General features: G+C 42.1%; 1 protein-coding gene across 2 annotated transcripts in view; it reads right to left on the reverse strand.

The window, feature by feature from the left end:
- Positions 1 to 19,358, reverse strand: part of zdhhc14 (zDHHC palmitoyltransferase 14) — a gene marked incomplete at its 5' end in the record, with an annotated part of 41,382 nt that extends 22,024 nt beyond the window's left edge. For both annotated transcript variants that reach the window (XM_079216908.1, XM_079216907.1), the window contains 2 exons: positions 5,090 to 5,250; positions 19,117 to 19,358. In XM_079216908.1, the coding sequence (XP_079073034.1) occupies positions 5,090 to 5,250; positions 19,117 to 19,358 (403 nt within the window). The remainder of the gene's footprint in view (positions 1 to 5,089; positions 5,251 to 19,116) is intronic.
- Between the last annotated feature and the right edge of the window lie 3,419 nt (positions 19,359 to 22,777).

A 22,777-nucleotide genomic window follows, 5' to 3' on the forward strand; every position in this document is an offset into this window, starting at 1 on the left:
ATTGGCACATGAATCCTTGAGTTATGGCCCACACATGTTTTGTGAGGTCACAGTGACCTTTGACCTTAGGGGTGCAAAAGATCACAAAACTCATGGTTTGGATTTAATCACCCTTTTGAGTCACCGATTGGATCAACAGTGGAAAAAAGGGAGCAAATATAACATAAAAAAAAAAATCCCCTATCAACAATAAGCCATAACGGCCGATACTGATCATTTTTTACCTTGTTTTTTTTTTTTTTTTGTTTTCTGTGCAGCAGTTGGAAAATACAAAATAATTTCAACTGCCCAGTTAAGTCAGTATAAACCATCAAAAGTTCTAAATCTAACTGGAGGGGGATCCGTACGGGTCACGGATCAACTACGATCCGATACACTCCTATTTCACCACTAAGTTCTAATCAGTTCCACCTCGAGTGTCATTGGACATTTGTGCCAAATTTGAAGAACTTTGCTCAAGACGTTCCTAAGATATCACGTTCAAGAAAATGGAACTGACATGAGGTCACTGTGACCTCGACCATCAAATCCTAATTTGTGCCATAAAGCCTCTGGTCATGGCTGTCGCCGGCACAGACGCATAAAAAGAAAAACAGATTCCTATTCAGAGCACTGAAGTCGCCACCCTCAAAACACCCATATAGACGGCTCCTCTAGTCATTGCAGCCTAAATGTCATTGCAGCCTCTACCGATGTGCCCATCCTTCCTCCAGCAGCCTTCCTCTAAGCCTTCCAAAACCCATTTCCTCTGCTGGCCCCGAGTCTGGCTGGCAGCTTTGGGAAAAACAGCGTGCTTGCCCTGACATTCACCAGCTAGCCTGGACAATATTAGGTGGAAGGAAGGCAGTTATGACCATCTCTCACTCTGAAGAGTGCTTCAGAGAGTCTTCTGGATTTGGCAAGTGATAGCTGAACTGATGCCAGCCTGTCTGGTCCCGACATATTGGGCAGGCAGGCAGACATGAAGAGACATCAAACGCAGAACACTAAAGACAAATCAACTCAAGCCGGGATAGGCAACAAGCTGCGCTACCTTTCCTGACCCCACACTCTTCCCCCCAGCCCTTATTAGGTGCACATTTCACTGTGTACATTTCACTGTGACAACATACTATCTCACTCTTTACTGGCACTTTAAATTACAGTGTCTTTTTGTCCCATTTGTGCAGGAATAACGGCTGTGCAATCCTTTTGTGAGGATGACACAGACGGTATCATGTTTCATATGATGCAAACATAACAATATTTTAATTTGTCTGATGTAGGCTAAACTTTAGACCACCCACCCTAACCTCCTTTCCACATTTGGCAGACGGCAGAGATCTGCTCACAGTGATGACAGCGGAGGCCTATCAGCTTTCCCTCCTTAAGGACAGGGAGCATGAGCGGCCTTGGTGTCTCATATTGTACAGATATTTTGTCCCTCCTCGTTGTTTAGGCAACAGATCAATGGGAGTGGTATCAAACTTGAGCCTTGTAGCACTTTGACTGTTTTAATTAATACAGCTACATACCTAAATAGAAAGCATATGCACAAGAAGGATGCAAAATAAAATTGAGAGTCTAATAAATAGGTAGCTCATCATTTGTAACACCAACAATAAATGTTAGTTATACCCTCTAATTGATCAGGATTTTGTATGGAACATTTTATTTGAGATACACGTGGGACAGTTATGCAAATCGAGTAAACAAGTGCAGTCCATCAAATAAAAAAAAACATATGCTTGGAAAACAAAGCCTTAAGTGGTAAAGAGCCATTACGTTATGGTAGATCTGACATGTGAAAGAGTTACCATGACAGCAAGCATGTACAAACACACAATTATTAAATAAGAGGGTTAACATGGACACTGAAAGCAGATATTATAAATGATTGCGCAACTCCAAAATGCTTTTACATCCATGCTTCAAGACAAATTGGCAAAGAGAAAACACAAGTGGTAGAAGAAGAAGAAAAAAGTGAGGATGGGAGACAAAGAAAGAGACAGGCATGTGTGTTTTCTCCTCAAAGACATTGCGAGGCTGCTGTTGGGGCGTTGGATGATCAGGCTAAGAGCTCACAGATGTGCTACTCGTGTTTTGCGTGACAAGCTGCCACGACACGGCTAGAACCAAACAGCACTGAGCTGCACAGGTCTGGACTAAGGAACCAGGGAGGAGGTTTGACTACAAAGACAGAGCAATGAGTGTCAGTAGAGACACTACATTACAAGGACTACCGGAGACTGACGGAACGAAAGAGCAAGAGTGCAATAACTCAATGAATAAAACGCGTTTCTGCTTTTTACCCCTTGGGGAAAACAAAGTGACCTTTACCAGTGGCTTAAATCTAACATTACTAGCTGGAGGATACAAAGCATCCAAAGGATGTGTGTTTAACTGCTCTATAACAAGCCAGGTTCTTTCAAACGGAAGACAAAGGAAACCATAACGGCACCACATTAAAGAAGTCTATTAGTCTACTGCTATACGCTATTCTACAACTGACACAAGCTTAACTTCTTAATTTAAACATTCAGCTAAACCTTTTCTTGGACTTGATGAACATCTGTGTGAATGCATGCGTTAGTGATGCCATGGACTCTCTTGTACAGCTGCGTTGAGTCCCTGTAAACACACATCTGTGCAATTAAACTGGTGAGAATGACCGATGGGAATGACAGCAAAAGCTACAAAAATAAGAACCATGTTGTATATTTAAGCAATAAGGTACGAGGGGCAGTACTGTATCGTTTGCATACACAGCTAACACCCTTGAACTGTACATTATTGTAGATACAGTACTGCCTCGAGTACCTTATTGCTTTTATAATACGGTTACCTGCGACATTATTAATAGTAAGCTGCCTTTCAGCACAAAATAATTGTAGCCACCAAACATTGTGTATCGCATTTCAGCGATAAGAGAAAATAGTCCCGTATGTGTGGCGGTTGCATAGAGGCGCACACACACACACACACACACACACACACACGAGAGAGAGAGTGTCTGTGATTTACTGACGGTAATTATCTCTCACTGGAAATCATCACGATTTTGTGATTAACTATCAACCCCTTTTCATTCCTCATCTTAGTTTGCGGTTTTACACACACACACACACACACACACACACACACACACACACACACACACACACACACACACACACACACACACACACACACACACACACACACACGCAGCTAATTACTCTGCTCGCTCAGAGTGTTATCTGCTCTCCTCTCCCCCCCATTATTCACCGCTGCCAGTCTCATCAAAAGTCATTCCCCCAAAATATCAAAGTTTACACGAAACATGTTTCAGTGAGCACTGATATGGAAGTCTCTGGTGAATGTAAACAGGCATAAAGTACATTATGGCTCAATAAAGTACACCCCGTGACTCACTCTCAACCAATCAGAATGCTTGATTTTCATTATATATATATTAGTTATATATATATATATATATATATATATATATATATATATATATATATATATATATATATATATATATATATATTTTATATATATATATATATTTTCCCCGCTGCGGGACTAATAAAGGATTATCTTATTTATATATACATATACACACACACACACCCAATTGGGATGAAATTATGGCAGAGTGTGGTATTTAGGTCAACATTGTTCATATTTTCAACCTTTAATTTGTTTATCCTCTGAAAACAATGCTTGCCAATACAACATAGTGTTGTTGCACAGTCCACTGCTCCAAGCTCTTTGTGCTTTACCTTCCATCCAAAAGCTTTTAAGTCGCCTAATGAGATTAATTAAGCCAGTCAAGAGTTTGTTTAACGAGGCCCTGGTGGCCTGAAGCACGGCAAGGATCATCGCTGGCAAATAAACTTCACATTCCAAAAAAAAAAAAAAAAAAAAAAAAAAGGACCAAAACTTTGAAGGGGGCTTTAGAAAGAGGGTTTAAAAAGTTAAACCATGGAGAGAGTGGCGATAATCCATCTAGCTACAAGGCAGCAGGGCACTTTTGGAGACTGCCGATTTAGTCACGCAATTTACTAAACTGACATTGTTTCTAGTGTGAAGTCTAAAGTGCCCTTTATTATCTCCTTCTCCTCTGAAAGAGGCCTCATGTAGCGGACTACACTCTTACCAAAGTATTGCACTTGTAGAAGCTTCTAGTATGGCTGATGGTTGCGTTTATGTAGTGGCCTCATACAAATTCTGAACAGGTAAATTATTTTTCACTGCTTTCATGTAATCTTTCTCAACATTGGCTTTGCCTAATCAAATTAGGAAGCACTACTTCAATGTCTCCCAATGTTAAAATAAAATCATTCCATTGTCCAGGACATATCACAAATATAGGGAAAATTGCAGAGAAAAGAAGCCTTGAATGGCCATTGGACAATTTCAATATGATAAATTAAAAAAAGCACAGTAGTAACAAAACTATATCTAACCAGAGACTGCATCCAGCTAATGTGTTTCATGCATTATGCATGTATTTTAAGACTGAATCCTCATCACAAACACTTGTCTCAGCTGTTTCTGGCTCATGGCGAGCTACTGGCAGTGCTGTGATGATGCCAGTAATTCAGTTACACCATATCAAGTGGCTCCAAATGCACCAACAGTTTTACCTTTCACATCATAGATTAGATTGAGAAATTATCCAGATAAAATTCACGAGTCAGGTCGAAATCAAGTAGGGACCGTTGGATAAAGTGGAGTGAAATACACTGAACAAATGCCACTTGGTCAAAGCAGCGTCAATACTTCACCTCAAAGTCAGTGAAAGCTTGATCCTCATTTCTTTGGCTACACAGACACACTCCAACCACATCAGCAAGATAATTTGGCACTCTTTATCGGAGGCTGTAAAAGGCACACACTAGCTCCCTTTCCAACAGTACCATGCAAAGGCGCTCCCTCAAAGATAAATACAGTATTTAAGATAAAAGGTATCCACTGGCTCAGACCGGGAGGAAGAGCTTGGAGATACAAAACACATTAACTGAAAATAGTGGCAGATAAAAGAATAAACAGGGGTGGTCAGAGAATACTGACATATTGAGAAGATATTTTCATATCTAAAACCATTAAATTAGAGTCTTACCTATTTGCCGCTCCAGGTCAGCTGCTTCCTCTGGGGAGGCCCTGGGCAGCACCCCTGGGTCACTGAAGCTGGTTCTCAGGAGAGTCCCCAGTACAAACAGAAACAGCACACCTCCTATGACTGGGATAACTGGGGTCAGCTGCTGGGCCAGGAACGGACAACTGGTAGGACAGGAAGAGATGGAAAGAGGAAGAAAAAATAAGCAAATAGCAAAGAGACACAGGGTTCTGTCTGACCAGTAATGCTTAGCTTAGTAGTAAAAACCTGAAAGTTCAAATAGCCAGAATTTTAGAGGATTATTGGACAAACGTCAGCTGATGGCCCGAGGGTCGTGTGTCTGCCCAAGTATAACCTGCTCATCTAAGCATAAATGTTTGTACACACAAGCCCATAAAAGACACTGAACTTCTTGTATTCTAGACCAGCCATGAAGATAGAAGTGTTAATACCCGTAACAATGACAGTAAGTGGATATACAGACGGGGACACACATAAGGGTCCATCCACCTTGTTGTAATCCGTCCTATTGAGATAATTTGGCTTAATCCCATTAAACGCCCAACAGTGCAGGTGGTTATTACTGTAATCACATTTAGTCGCATAGAGGTGGAGCACAGGCTGCCGCATCCCGTTCCATCCATTAGTCTCTGGTCTATTGGATTGAGTTTGGGGTCAGCAAAGAGGTGCCATTCCACACAAAGGAAACCAAATGAACATGCGGTAACCATATGTTATCAGGGACGCTGTTGAGGAATGTAAAATAGCACTGCGAGTTGAGCCAAGGTTCACAATACCAGTGTTTACATAAAGGCTCTTGTTCATTTACTCATCTATTGAAATGACGGGACAAACGCAAACAGGTTGGGTTGATCGCACCTTCAAGTATGGATTCTTTTGTTGTTGTTGCTGAAAATCCATCTGTATCTAATACTTTTGTCAAGTGACTTTTATTTAAGAGCAAATATTTCAAACAAATCTTAATATCTAATCTCGAAAGTGCGTCTTTTTAGTGAAGGTATAGGGGAGTAGTTATTGTATATCTTGCAGGAGAAACACTGTTTTGCACACAGGCTAAATTACATTGAATGCTGAAGAAAACAAAGGGGAGCTGGTTTGTGGATATGCATTACGGCCATTCACTAAGTGTATTGGACTGCAGTACATGATTGACTTCCATTTAAAAATCAATGCAGAGAAACAATGACTACGACTCACGAATGAGCTGAGGACGCTTAAAGTGACACCGATAGCTATAATGAAAAAGGCATAGAGGTCAACAATTGTGGTTACCCTTTCTGTAAACCATAAAGGTGTTCAACCCTATTTCATAACTAATGTTACTGAAATGCTGCACTAAAGCTTTTTTCAAAATGTCACACTGTACTGCCCTTATTTAATTGCATCAAAGCAATATGAGTTTTTTTCTCAAAGTAGAATGTATTATAAATTGCTGATAGACATCATATCACTGTCCTCCTATCTAACCAGCCTTCAGATGGCAACACCTCGGGAGGGCAGTTACATCCGCTGATCTATGCCAACAGCAGTTATTCGATAAACCAAGCCAAACTATATTTAGGCTTGCCATGTCGGGTCCATGCAGTAATAGCGGATGGAGAGGTTGTACAAATGTAGGCAGGCCTTCTTGTACTTTGCCTGAAAAAAAAATAAAGTGCTATCGATGCATCACAGACACATCCCTAGTTCTAGCATCATGTGCACAGGCTCCCTTCAGGCAGCGGAAAAGATCAGCAAATATTTGAGACCCAAGCAAACAACACAAAGGCTTACAAATGTGTTAGTGCACAAGTGTTTTATGAAATAAAAAAAAGACACGCTCTGAATCGGACGCGCACGATTCTTGTGCCGTTTTGAACAATGTCTAAGCTGTGCTAAACCCCCTACCTACAACTCATGCCAATATCCCATCTGAGTGGACACTGGCCAGTCCTGCTGCTTCTACATCTGGAGTGAGACTGAGCAAAGCAAAACACACTGGGTGGTTGGGGACTTCAATAGGCAGACAGGACAACACTGAGCCGCACAAACATTTCTTCCCAACGTCATTGTATTGGACAATGACTGAGGCAATGTACAAAATACACCACTTGTGTTAGCCACTAGCTAACAGGGCCCTATTCCTCGTACCTGGTTTACTGAGTTAGCTGGATAATTTTAAGGATAAGATGACGCAGGTCAGGCTTTTTGGTTCCATGAAGCAAGTTTGGAAAAATCACCATAGCAACACATCCAAATCCCTTAACCTGCTAAGGCTAACTGAAATTCACTGGATAAGCTGGCCAATCCCACCGGACAAAAATCGAGCCGTACATTGAACACCACACGCCCAGCCGAGCATTGACCGTCTCACATACTGTATATGCAGACTGGGTCACAGCCTTGAGCTTCTTTGCGAGTGGTACATGTTTGTAGTGTGGGCGATGTGGAGAACATCGGGAAAGCCGCTGCATGGCGTGCTGTTCGTAATGTTTATTTAGCGCTTAAGAAACTTATGGATGTGTTTAAAGCACTCATAATTATATGACAGTGTAATTAGTACACCATACATATAATTATTGTGGAAAAAGATTAAGGTGGAGTCGAGATAAGAATAGAGAGAATCACACAATTTATTTTCACTGTGTCAATTGATTGAATTTCTGATTATGAATAATACATACATACTGATCCGCCCATACACATATTCAAGCTCCTAGTTATATGGTAATCTACACATACATGTATATACAAATATATAGTACATATGCGCATACAGTACATATATCCTCATAAGTATATATTAATTTGTATACTACTGCCAGCAGGCACATTTCAATAAATATAATCTATAATCTATATTTAACTTGTCAGATATTCTGCGATGTCTAGACGTCGCAGCGGAGGCGGTGTTATGCTGCGTTCAAATCCAAAGCGTTGCGAATATTCGCAATATACCCGCAATATACCCTTAGACTTTGTGATGATTATGGACTTAAATTCCTCATATGCGTTTATGATCATCTCCTGCTCGTCATGGGAGAAATAAGAGGCTCTTTCTATTCTTATTTGCCATTTTAACGTTTGAAGATCATGGAATCTGTGTTCGGCTCCTCCCCCTTTTGAAGAGGAGCGTGCACGCGCAATTATGCAGATGACTGACGTCTTGTTCGAATTAACGAGACTGTTTGAGGCCGGATCGGTAATTTAAGATGGATAATAGGGCATTTGATCGACTTTGTTGAACCAGGTACGAGGAATGGGGCCCACGGCTTCCATTTTACAACCCTCAGTTTTCTCAACTGGGCTGGGTGGAAGCACACCCTCCAGCACTGTGTTCTGATATTATAATCTAATTCAGGGCATATTCCCATGTTTGACTGAGGCAGTGCTACGGATCATCTTTCTGCTCTTCATCTTTTAAATCAGGCGCCTTAAAAATACATAGACTTCGAACATTGTATGTACCAGTTGCAGGTCATCCTTTTGGCTGCCATTTGTCTCCAAATAGCAGCCATGATCATACAACCACAAAGTATTAGCCTACAGAGGGGATTTCCATCAACCTTGATTCACACACTTGACCACAGTTGAAGTGGTCAATGTTGTCTCGCTGTGTATTGTAAATACAAACAGTCACAATTGAGATGAACCTTGAGGAAGCGCTGGGAAAAAGTAAGCAAACGATCTTCTTGCTCTTCTGTGAAAGAAGGAACAATACGTATGTTTTCAGAAAGGCCAGTTTGCTTCGACTGCCGGGGAGGAAACAAATAAGAGAAAGCCTGCAGATTTCTGACCATTTAGGCAGTGCTGAAAGGACCATTGCTGAAAAGAGAGGACTACTCCAGACATGCAGGGAAATAACTCAAATGATTGTCATAATTGTGATAACTTTTATTTGCGCAAAGTTCCTGATGGTAAAAATATCCGTTACGACAAATAGTTGGTTTATAAAAACACTATTTACATGTCTACGAATTATACAAGTCCAATTCGCTTTTAAATGCTTTAGAGACACTAAAAAGTTTAATTTGAGTAAATATTTTGCAAGCCAAATTGTTTCCTCATAATGCATGTCATACTTGGCTTGTTTCCGTACCTTACAGGGCTATTACAAAGACAACAAAGAAGTTTATGAATATGAGATATGAGTTTCCAGATAATTATAATGCCTCCTTGGCAATGTGGAACTTTGTTCTTGGCTTTTTTTGCCAATTACAACTATGGGCATATCTACGGATTACACATGTTGCCTTTTTAACTATTCACAGTACATTTTGTTTGTACGCCCTCTGATGTTTCGGAGAATAATGCAGTGCATTGCGTATAAACATACATACTCGGAGCGAGTATAAACACAGCTTTATTCTCTGTATAACCACCAGGAAAAACAGGCATTAACCAATCAAAGTCTACAGCACAAGCACATTTTGCTTTTTATGTCAATATATTCCGTTATTATATTTCTTATGTTGTGTTTATTCAAACTAATTAGAAAAAGCTAAGAGCCAATTCAATTTACTAATTTTAAATCAGGGAAAACTGATGGAGCTTTTATAAAATGATAAAAACAGCACAATGAAACAACCATTCCAAAGGTTGGCGCCGCCTGTCTGCGTTTGCCCCAGAAAAGCAGAACATTTTAACGTCTTGTGTTATTACCCTCCATCTATTCACCCGTCCTCCATTTTGTCTGACTGGTTACACATCACATTAATGAATCCACCATTTAGGAGGCGCTAATGAGAAATCACTGCAGTTGTAAAAAGCTTGGCAGAACTTGAGTGAGGGTGCTAAATTGGTAACAATTAACCCAAAGCTATGACTTGAATAGTTTTGAAGTAGCTAATCAATGAGGACTTCAAGCCCCCCACTGATATGCCATTAGCTTGTAGCACTGTGAGCTAAACACTCAAAGTCACGACTGTTTGCTGTCCTGGCTCCTCAATGGTGGAATAAGCTCCCCATTGACATCAGGACAGCAGAAAGTCTCTACATCTTCCACCGCAAACTAAAAACACATCTTTTCCGACTATACCTTGAATAAAGAAAGTAGCACCTTAGTAGCACCTAAATGGCGCTTACTTAGTTAGTGTAGTTTTGCTTTCTTGAAGAAATTGTACTTTCTTGATTCTTGTTGTTCTGAGTTTGTACTCATGGTTGAATGCACTTATTGTAAGTCGCTTTGGAGAAAAGCGTCAGCTAAATGAAATGTAATGTAAAATATGCAACGGTCACAAATCCCCAGCATTATGTGCTGACGTGGGGATTACCATATTTGTGCTCTCTTCCAAAAAAAAACAACAACATTACATTTCATAACTTGTCTTCTGGCAAGTGGTGATGGAGATGGCTGAGAGAGGGGAACAAACCGCTGCCTTCATCCTCAGCTGTGTCGCAATGTGTCGGGCATCAGGAACGTAATGAAAAGGCCGTCGTGTGTTGTAGAAAGTGACAGGTTGTAGGAACGGACAGAGATTAAACACTGAAGCCATTAGAGGAGGGAAGATAGACGCGACACCCAGCCTGCCTCTTCTAAAAAACACATGTGGACGAGCTGCAGGTAGGCAACATGTTGCCTGGTTCAAGATCCCTCTGAATGTCTCAGGAATCCGTTTTTTAAATCAGTCACTGAACATGACAACAAGCAATTTCAGCAACCATCTTTTCTTTTATAGAGAAGAGTGGATATATAAAAGGAAATGGATATGTCCAAAGTTACATCTTAATTTTCCTTTTAGTTTGATACCAAATATTATATGTAACTGGGTATTTAAGGGATTTGTTGCCATGGAGATGGTACAGTATCCAATAATGGACAAGGTAAATTTCCCAAGGGAATGTGGTTACCCTGGAAACAACCACATGAGTGAGCTGAAGATGCCAAGGAAGAAAAAGAGAAACAAAGAACTTCAACCAGAAAGAGACAGCATGATGGCTTTCATTACAATCATTTTAAATGGCTTGTTGATGGGGGAGGACACCAATGTATTGTTGGATTTCATCCAGAAATGGGTCTATAATCAAAAAAGGAACGAAACAGAGATCTCGGCTCTTTACGCACAAACACATGGTACCCTGAGCATCCAATGTCCAGATTACACGACACATAACTCTAGGCAGGCAGAGCCATCATTGGTTACCGTGGGATCATCTTAAATTAACCTATCCAAACATTCAGAATGGAAAATATAAAAAAATAAACTCCTCTTGGAAAGAATGTCAAAACTCTTTTCCAGCTCATTGAAGTTCCTGGAGCATCAAGCCAATAAAAATACTGTTGCTAGTCGATCAAAGCTGGAGCTGAGTACGATGATGGAACAAGCCAAGTGTACAAACATCTACTGTAAAGCATGTAAACCATGGTATATGGTTAACACATCTGCAAGAGCTATTAATGCATGTCTCAGCAGAGCAAAGAATAGCACAATGCATAAATGCCTCAAGGACTTTAATTAAGAGAATGGTTACAAGCATTCAGACAGCAGTATGCAGCAGCAGGACGCATTATGTCGGCATAAGCAAAACCTAATGTTTTCTTTATATTTAAATACGGAAGGCTCATTGCCTCGTTCTGTTGGAGGGATGTTGCTCCGAGAGCCAGGACCACTTGGTAGGTACCGACAGACCAGAGCCTGAAGGTTAGCAGATCAGATCATGTAGTACACCACTTCCTTTGGTTTGAGTCCCAATTATTATTGAATAAGGACTTCCCAGAGCAACTCTCGAGCGAGGAAGGGACAGAAACTTTTACCTGAGTGAGGAAGTGCGTTGCTAGTCATCACGCATTCTTTTAAAGACGTGTGATTGGTTGATCAAAAGTAGGAATGTGCTCTAAGTGATAATGGGCATAGAATGGACAGTGAACTTGGCTGAATCATATAATGTAGTCTCCATTCAGACATGATGTATTTATGAATATTATTTTATGTAACTAACATCTCTGTTGAATGAATGGAAAGCCGTAGGCCTACTTTACAAGGAGCATACAAAATGTTTGAAAAAACAGATCTATCTGGTCTACAGGCAAATAATAGAAAATACTGGAATAGTCACGGAAAAGTTAAATAATTTGCTGACGTTGCACATCTTGCAATGAGACTACTGCTGCATGCTTACACCGCAATGTCGATGCTGAAAATAATATATCATGCAGCCCTATTTGCCATCCAATCATGATTAGCATATTACAGGCAGCAGCTACAAATGGATTGCTGTCAGGAATAAAACAAAAAAAAATTAAATAACTTGTCTACCTCGACGTTTTCGTGCGTTGAGTTCCTTGAGCTCCCTTTTGTGAAGCCTCCAAGACTCGCTTCCGTTTCTAGTCGTGCCGTATGTACAGTGACATTTATTAATCTATGCAGCAGCTCGAATATAAATTTAACATAATAGCTGCCAGTGCCGTCACCCTACCTCAATAGGGTCTCCCGAGGTTTCCCCTACTCATTTGCCTCCCAAAGGGTGCATTAATCTCAACGATAATCCAATCCAGATTACTGTTATCACATTTCCCAATAAATCCTTTTATGATGCCAACCAGTTTTTCAAAACTCAGCTGGGACTTTCTTCTCCACTTGATGTAACCATGTGAAGCCCGCAGCACTGTTCACTGGCTGTCCTTTCAGTGTCACCTGCGATAAACTGTACCCTCGTTTACCTTCTTCTTCAGCCATAAGCTTTGAAGGCAATCAATATCGTGTGATCTGCAGAAAAGGGGTCCGTCAAACATAGATCACCCATCCCCCAACGTTAACAGCATCTGGGCGTGCAATTCTCCCCAGTTATTGCTTTCGAAGAGATATAGTTTACCGAGAGATATTACTCAACAGTGATGCAGTACCGAATACATGGACGTGTTTAAAATGTGCTTAGCGTTGTGTTAAAAATGCATTTCAAGCACTTGGCTTTGTGGCCTCTCACTCTAAAGTCTCATTACTCATCTGGGCTACATGGATCCACGGCTTTGTCTGCTTTGCCTTTTATTACGTTTTGATTGCTTTCGATGGCAGGCAGCGGCAAGACATGAACCTCCTCTTAGCTGCAGGCCAAGTCTTGTCAATGAAACAACTGAACATGACATGCTTTTGCAAATAGTTCTACCCAGACTACTTCCTGACACCTTTCAGACAGATCCCTGATGCGTGTCACAGCCTCAGAGGTATGCAAGAGTCATGTGTGCATCTGAGAGCTCTGCAAATCTGTCAGCATAACCTTCCAACATGCGCCATGCACTCAATGACTCCTGGCATAGGGAGTGGCTGTGCTAGCACGGGAAAGCTGTGTGACAAACAGAGGGTGCTGGGTCGATTAAAGGCTCAGAGCTAGTCTGGGAGAGGAGTCGCACTAGAAAAGGTAAACTGCTGGGCATGATTCCTGGTTGAAATGAGCGTATACACCTCTTGATTCTACAACACAGATTGCGGAACAAAAGTCTTCTGCGAAAATGTCATAAAATAATGAAATAAAGTCACTTTTAGAAATACCTAGAATCTGGCTAGCTGATATTTATGCATGAGTAAAAACGCTCAAGTATGGCGTGTCCATCTCGCAATTCATACTCTTATGTTGTGCTTATGTGTGAAAATATGCATTTATTTTCCTCGATTAAGTGCAAGCCTGTGAATGGCACACTACTCAAAACTCTTATTTGACAGCTTGGCAGGAAAGCTTAGGAATTAGGAAACCACGTCTACCATGGGTGTGACCCTTTCGCAATAGTTGCATTTACGCCACTCCAAAAGCTGACTTACTATTTTGCCCCAGCATGCAGTAAACATATTTACTACTCTTCTAGAGCACTGTGCAGAACTAACATTGTACGACAAAGAAAGAAGGCACCGTCCACAACATAGGGATTTCTTTCTATTCACAAGAGATGACCGAGGACCACTTCTAAGGAACTTGACCTCTGCCTACATGAGCACTTAAGAGGCCACTTTATTAAACCTGTGGACAAGCATGATTATGTCATCTTAAAGTGGTTTTGTGCGATTACCATAACTGAGCAGGTCACTTTTCAACAACCTTCAAAGCATACGAGCTACCTAGACTAGACTCCATAAAGCAAGATGTTTACAATACACGCCCCGCTCAAATACTCTTGAACATTAGACCCTTACTCTTTGTTAATGTACAGTCAATACCATCCCATAATGGAAAGAAAAAAACCTGGTTCCTTTATGCTTTCTTCCTACCCATCCTTTACCTTGGCACCCCTTTTCACATTACAGTTTAATGACGCTTTACAAAACTGCTGAGCTTTTAGTTGATACTTATCACATACTTAAAGAGCTTTATGAAGAGGGTACACATTCAGGCAGCCACCTATCTATCCTGTCAAAATCATGACGAGTAAAAATGCAGATTGAATTGGGCAGGTGCTAAATTGGTGTGACCAGAGAGTAAGTACCTTACACCCCATCATTACAGAGGCTTCACTAGTAAAAACTACATAGTCATCGAAACACCTAATACACTGTTTACATTGCAAGTGGATTACTCATCAATCATCAAGCTTTCTTAGAACGTTCCACGTTAAGTGAACGCAAGTTTGCGAGTAGGACCCGGTCTGTCTTCTTCATGAACTAGAACCATGTGACAAGATCCCTGGAGCAAACCACCAGCCAAAGTTGGCCATGTTTTTTTCTGATTCAAAGCAGGAGATCTACCAAGCAATCTCTCCAACTGCCAAAAAGCAGGTTAGGCAACTTCCCATGAATCAGGTTCGTCGGAATTCTGGCTAAAATGGCTGTAGGACTGGTCTTGCTGTAGAATTTCCTCCTGAATTAAGCCGGTCAAACACCCACTTCCTCCCAGGCTGCTTTACTGAAGAACATGAATTAGATGACTAACCATGCGGGACATTAAATCAAAGCCGAACCCAATTTTTATACCACTGAAATGGGCTGTAGCCGACATATGCCTATATCAAGGAGATGCGCTGCCCTAATCTTTAGTTTCAGTGTATTTAAATCAAAGAATGTGAGCATTTCTACATGGTAAATTCATGAACTGTTAACTGATCACAGTAAAATTAAATAAAACATTTGCAGCTCAGTTTGTCAAAAGATTATTTTATTTTTTTAAACACTAAGAAAAGTTAAGATTCCTTTTTACCTGCAGACGACAAGCGCAGTTTGGGTGAACCCAAACAACCAAACATGTCATCAAGGTAAAAATTAACCTTTGACTTTGATTCCTGTTGTATGGAGAAAAAAAACTCAGTCCATTTACTTAAACATACACAGGGCACAGTTGGTCCCAAATGTATGGAAATCAGATTGGATTTGAATTTAAGCAAAAGAAAGCAAGACCTAAAGCTTAGTTTATACTAGCTCTAGTGAAGCCGGCACGCCATAAAATGACATAATCACTTGACTGTTACAAATAGATAACTGAAAAAAGATCTATTTACATGTATGGAGATTATACAAAGAAGGCCAATCCACTTCTACATGGTTTAGTTTACAGGATATTCAACCTTTGTTTTGTCATAATGCATGTCATACTTGCCTGGTGTTCTTACAGAGCTATTACAAAAAGGCACTAAAGTAGTCCGTGCACATGAGATATGAGTTTACAGATAATTATAATGCCTCTTCAGCATTGTGGAGCTTAGTTTATGGCTTTTGTCATTACACCTACAGTCTCTGGGCATATCTACGGATTACACGTGTTGCCTTTTTGATTCTTCACAGTACATTTTGTTTGTACGCCCTCTGATGTTTCGGAGGATAATGCAGTGCAAAGCGCATAAGAGTATATAAGCGCCTCCGGAAACAGACTCGGAAGACGCCAAGCGCGAGCATAAACAAAGCCTAACACTTAGGAGGCTGTTTGACGGCTTTGCTTAAAAAAAGGTTTCCGTTGATCTGATCAAGAGGCGGCTGCAGCTCATGGGGAAGAGTGGTCTTCCTGTAACCACAAGGTAGCCGGTTCCATCCCCAGTCCCCAGCAGCCCACTGCTCCTTAGGATGGGTTAAATGCAGAGACCAAATTTCATGTAAATATGTAATATGATGAGCGGATACGAATACAAAGAAGGTGGAGCGGGTTGTCCACTAACCACAATGTTGGCGGCTCAATCCTCCACATATCAAAAGTGCACGATATTCAACCATAATTTCTACTAATGATCAGGCCAGAACCGAGCTCGCTTTCACTGCCATCAGACTGTGAATGCCATCAGTGAGTGAACGCTTTGAACAAAAGGCGCTAAAATGATGCAGATTTTTCATTTCAGCACTTGGAAAAAGGTCCTAAAATAATAAAACACACATGTCGCCAGTAATCACTGCGCAGTCTTAATGACTGCATTACACCTTGCGGTCAGCCTCAAATTTGACTGAATCCAATGTTAGGCCTTCTCTTTGCCCAAATCTGTAGTTCCTAAGATCAATCAAGCAAAACACAGTAACAGCAACATCACTTCAAACATCTGCTCGAGTGAACATTTTTATACGAGGCATGAGGCAGAGACGGCAACATGTGCAACAACAGCACACATGGATATCTGGGGGGAGCCCGCATCAGAATAATAAGCAGACCAAAGTCTGCCGATCACCAACAGAGTTTATTGTGCATGGCTGAGCACCCCTCAGACAGACAAAGAAAACAAGCTAAAGGAAATATGGAGATGTAGAAAGATCTCCTTCTCTGGTACACTTTCTGTGGATGTCTCAATCCTTAAAACACAGCCGGTGACTCCTTCTGGACTCCAAATATCAAAAGATCATCTTTAAACAAATGTGGACCAGATGTCATGATACCATAATCAAATATAAAATACTATAATAAGACACGGATGCAATTCATCAGAAAGAATAAGCCCTTGCAAACAGAATGAGGAGCTGCTCTCCAATATGCTGACAACTGGCGTGTGGAGTTAGAAAAACAAATCTAATCGAAATGCATTACTCTTAATGACAACAGAAGCCAATGTGCAGGCCTGCTGACTCGTGCCCTGTCCGATAAATGTCTCCTTTCAGCTGATGGGAGTGTGTGTGTGTGTGTGTGTGTGTAGAGGGGCAGTGAGAGGAAGAAGAAAGCCAGGAGGACCCGGTCAGTCTGGGGACATGAACAGTTGAACAGGGAGAACAGCGCTAAGCTGAAAAGTGGCTTTGTGGTCGCATGGCATTCCTGAAAATGTCCCCTGTAGTCACAACAAACAGGACCGTACTCTGGGCACAGTGTAGGAAATGAAGCTATCTGAAGGGGGTATGGTATCATCAGGAAGCATCTGACATCCTCCATGTGGGTGCTGGGGAACTTCCAGGTTCAAATGGACACTGCGGTGCGTTTCCAGTCCCATTTCAATATCTTTATCAACTGCTCCTTAGTAGAGAGGGTTGGACGTTTTAGCATGAGATGCCCTCTCGCTAGCAGTCTGCCCTTTGGTCATGGGTAGTGTCTGTATCTCTGCTGAGGTGACAATGCATTGAAAGATGAAGTGGTCCAGAGGTCACTGCTGATAGATGCGTCTGTGAAGGACTTCACACACACAGAGCATACAAAACGGGATACTGGCAATGGTTTGGGATGAAACATAGAAGGATCCCAATTGTTTTTCTCATACCAACTGTCAAAAAGATATTCAATATAGAAGGAAAAACACCGCAAATCCTCACATTGGAGAAACTGAAATTTGCGTTTTTGTTTTTGTCTAATAAGTAAAGCAATACGCCAATGATCAAAATTAGGATTTTTTTTCTGTCAATGAGTGGCTTGATTAATCTACTCATTGTTTTAGCATTTCCCAACATATCTCTGGCACATAGAATTACATAATAGTAAGTCCTTTCGAAATTATATGTAAAAAACTAATTTTACACACAAACATCACAAAGTAAACATGTTACATTTAAATAATGTTTGTGTGCATGCATACTATTTACTGTGTTTTGATGTACTACTACAATTACAATCCAGATACTGAACAGCAGCCATCAACCACAGCACATATTTTGCCTATGAAGCTTTCTCTGGCTCTGAAGCACTTTGGCCTGATAAAGACCGTCCGACTGAGCAACAAATCTCCTGAAGGAGCAGGATTCTTATCCAGTGTAGATGAGGTTTCTGAGATGATAGATGACAGAGCGATTAGTAGGGCCTAATGAGGAAGAGAAAATACACTCTCTCTCTCGGTCCACACATGCTGTATCATGCACCCCAGTCACAGTGAGCCAATCTCGGGACGAGAAGATGACGAAGAGCTGGATGAGACAGTGGAAAGGAGTACGTTCTGTTGATTACAGGTTGTTCCATCAGTGGGAGAAAGAAAAAGGCGCCTTTGGGGATCGTGAGGTTGTGATTAAGGGACAGAGAGAGAGGAACACTGTGTAGTCTGCTCCATAGGTCATGGGGTGACTGATCTGAGATCGATGAGGAACAAAAAGTGGAAGGTAACCCGCTATCAAGTTATCATGTTGTCACTATAAAAAGGTCAAATTACCAAGCAACACATTGTGCATAAAATCCCGTTACTGGACATCTGGATCTGCTTCAGAACAGCAACGCTGCAACTGGTCACGGTCTCGCTCAAAGACACTTTGGTTAAGTTGATGTTCGACCCTGTTTGATCCAGATGTGCAAGGCCAGCATGCCAAAACAACAACAGTAAATATAAAAAGAGAAGATGCATCCCACATGCAACTGTAAGAAGAAACCATAAGCAATATAAGGAAAGCAACACCACAGAGTAGTGTCCATCAGCAACAGCCCCCTGGCCCAACACACCGCTTTCATTAAAGATACTTTATATATTAGTATAGCTTACTTGTGAACACAGAGAAATGTCTGCCTAGTCGCCAACCAGTTTGTTCTGACATCTGCCTGAACCCCCGAGGAGATCAGAGGAAAAACACCCACTCCAGAGTGATGCCAGTGACATAACTGACCTACATCTAAACTTTTTCCTCTGACAGCTGAGCCCATGAAATGAAATCCCTAATCCACATTGTCATTGCGCGCGTGTGTAAATAGCAGATGGGAGCACGAAAGAGACAGAACATGCTTACAATGATACTTACTCAAAGGTGAAGAAAAGTCCACAAGTTACTAGAATAAGGACAAGGGTGAGGTAGAAAACCCCCGTCTGCTTGGCCATCATAATCCTCCCATTGCAGTAAAATTTATTCCGACCCGGGAAGGACTCCCACTTCCTCCTCTTTGGGGTCCTTTTCGTGTAAGGGGTCTCCATCGGTGTGGAGCTGCGAGTGCTTATTTGGCTGTACTCGCACTCTCTCATGGACTCTGACACCCCGAGATGCATCAATTGCTGATTCAAATCCCCACAGCTGGATAAATCCCGGGTGAGATGTGCCTGTGTGGAGAGAAGAAGCCGGTTCAGTTTTCAGACCAATGCCCGAGAGGTGAATGTGGGAGAGAGAGAGAGAGAGGGGGAAGAAAGTTTGTGGAAAAAGTACAAGCCACACTTCCTGATATTATTCATATCTAGCTAACACTCACACTATAGCTTCGGGAAGGCGAATCTAGTCTCCAGTGAACTCAATAAAAGCTACAAAATTAAGTCAGAACAGCAAGTTTAGCCGCTCTGTCGTCAGCCAACTTGGGGAATAACTTCACTGGCAGCTCACACATAACATAGCATCACGTTAATAGCGCCATCTTTTTTTTTTTTTTTAGCAAGCAACCTGGTTAGCTTTTGATACGGCGACTCAATCTAAAGTGCCGCTCAGGCTAACAAGCTAGCGAGTTGATGAGGTGATCGGTTTAAGTTACGTTGGCCAACTTTACAATTAACGGTTGCCTCTCTTCCCCCAACACGAGCACCAGTATTTCACTTGGCTCTTTTACTTCAACTCTCCCGCTCGAGAGGAGCTGAAACGAAGGTGTTTTAAACGTCAGCCTCATCACAAGTACAGACCCGGTGGTGTCGCTCCGCTGAAAGCGGCGGTTGACGCGCTGCCTCGGCGAAGGAAAGTAGTGCTCGTCGTCGTGCGGGGTGTTGTCACGTAGCGACTGCTCTCCTTATCCAGGGTTGTTGCGACCCGACGACAAAGCGAAGAACACCATCTTTTTTTTGTAAGTTTACGGGTGAAAAAAAAAAATTGGCAGCTCGTCGCCGATTACCAAATTGGTTTATAGAAAAAAAAAAAAAAAAAAAAAAAAAAGGGAAATCCAGAGGCAAGACTGCACGACGGGGCTGCTCTCAGAGCAGCTCCAGCATCCTGACTCACGAGAGACGAGCCGAGCCTCACCGCCTCATGTCCGAGTGGTTCACGGCAATAATCACCAGCAATCTTCACCATTCGGCCGCGGTTTAGCGGGGGGGAAGTTGCAGCATTGCCCAAGAAGCAGGCCGGCAACCCCTCCGATGGTGTCCCTTCTACACTCACACAGTGCTGCCACCCTCGCAAACAACAAACATCAACATGGGAGCAGAGCACAGCCTCGCTGCCTGCTCCTCCCCCTCCAAGCGAGGCTGAACTGAGGAGGTGCAGAGGGAGGACGGGCTGCTAAAGGGGGTTCCCAAACCGTGGTCCAGGGACCTCCAGGCGACCGTCAGGAGGGGCGCGTCCAGGGGTGACGCGGAGGGTTTACTGTGGTAGAAGCTCATGCATTTGATTATTATAGAGAATCATTATTTGATGAAGCCAGCCGCTTGCTTTGTTAGCTGGCATTTCATATGCAGGCTGACAGCTTGCTGCTAACACAGGGGTTAAGGGGTAGGACACGTGATATTCAATATGTTTCCTACTATCGACAAATCACATGAAAAGACCGAAACCAAATATGTCAGGAGAAGCATATCCCTGTGTGCCGTAGAGCTACACTGTTTTCACATACATATTAGAAACACAATAGAACCAGTTCAAATAGGTAGAGTTATATACTCACTCGCACACCAATTCTGCGACAGAAAATAATCCCCAATAAATTCACAATTTACCCTGTTTCTTCAAATGATTATTATTGATATTGTTGGCCGTGTTATTCCTTTGATAGCCGACACAAAAGAGTTGACTGGAATTGAGGTGAAAGCGAGATGGGGATGACCAACTGAGGACACCGCAGTCAGCGCCACGAGTGTGACCCCCTAGTTACGCCTGTTGGAGTGACATTTGCTAAAAACTAGTGCCCAGCTGTCTTAAAAACTGAATTATATACTTCGGACTCGTTTTTAAAGAAGTATATCTTTTCAACGGAACTGACTGGACTGGGAAAGTAAGGCAGTATTTAGAGATGTCCCCACATCTGATGATGCAAATTCTGCCTGCATCAATTCTGATGATTGTGTCATCAGCCTACAGTTCTTCTGTCATCGGTCCTCCTCTTAACACCCACACATACACACACACACACACACGAACAATTATCCACTTTCAGTGAAAAATATAGTCTGCCTGAGTGTAGAGAGGAAAGAATCAAACATGTATTCCTGTACTTTTATATTTACCTTTATTGTACAAAATTAGGATTTAGCGTTCAAGCACATTTATCTTAATGGTTTGGATAAGAAACATCAGCACACACATTCAAGCTGCATCCCTGAGCCCTCATGCAGCGTTTCTAAGGACGTGGTCATGTACAGTACTGTAAGTTGTCACTGTTGAAGCTTGTGTCATGAGAACTGGCAGAGATCGCAATTGGCTGCCGCTGCTGGGCATGTGAAGCTATCAAGTGGCACATGTTTCACTTAATCTGTTGGAAAGCCGTGGATGTTTTCAATGGTTGCTAATGATCTGTAAGCCCTCCAGTCTAATTCCTTAACCGTGGGGCTCGTCAAGCAATGGGATGACATATGGCTGAAGCTGTGTTTGTGTTGGGGGAAAAAAGTGGACATGATAGGGCCTTTCAGTAACTAATCCAAGAACAACATGGGCCTGGATCACATCCTGCCAAGGTCTCATGCAGGCAATATTGTTTCATTTAGAAAGCTGGACTGGATGAAAGCACATAGCGACATCAAAGCCTCATCAAGAGGCCAATACTGTCCGTAGCCACAGCTATTGGACTTGGCCTGATCGGGTAAACGTGCAAACACACAGTTCACCCCACACATAAAACACTTCTCTGGAAAGGTCAGAGCAGTCTCTTTTTTGTGTCCGCCCAATGCTCATTCATCTCCCTACGTTAGCGGTGAGAGGCAGCAGGGCACGGTACCCAGGCCAGTGGTAGCCAATGACTTGTCTGGCTTCCTCTCAGCCACCACATCATTCTGTCAGAGCTCGATGACTCAGCTTCCCAGGAGGCACAGGAGTGTGGGAGGTTTTCTCCTGCGGTTGGCTGCCTACGTGAAATGCATCCTCCATCACTGAAAAAGTACAGCAAACCAACTTTCCATCCGATCTCTAAATGAATGGAATCGAAAACGCTCGGAGGCATGCGGGCTAAGGTTCTGTTTGTCATGTGCAGGTGATTAGAGCTTGAGATGCCAGGACATACCCGAGAGCATGTGAATAGCTTCTTGTGCCGCAGAAAGGTGCTTTAGTTAAAAATCAATCAACCACCTCTCAGCCGGTTGTAAATTGTTTTAAAGTGTCGGTAGGATTTTAATAAGATCAAGATGAGTGATTGTACCAGCAGCCAAGCAACCCGGCTAAACATCATTCTTTGAAACCCAACCCGTTCATTTCCTGTGTTGTCAACATTAGGAATGCTATTATTAAAGGAAGCTTAAATAGGACTTGGTATAATGCCCACATTTCCTCGGGCAAAGGAAAGTTG

Source organism: Taurulus bubalis (assembly GCF_910589615.1).
Source record: "Taurulus bubalis genome assembly, chromosome: 4".
NCBI classification, from domain to species: Eukaryota; Metazoa; Chordata; class Actinopteri; order Perciformes; family Cottidae; genus Taurulus; species Taurulus bubalis.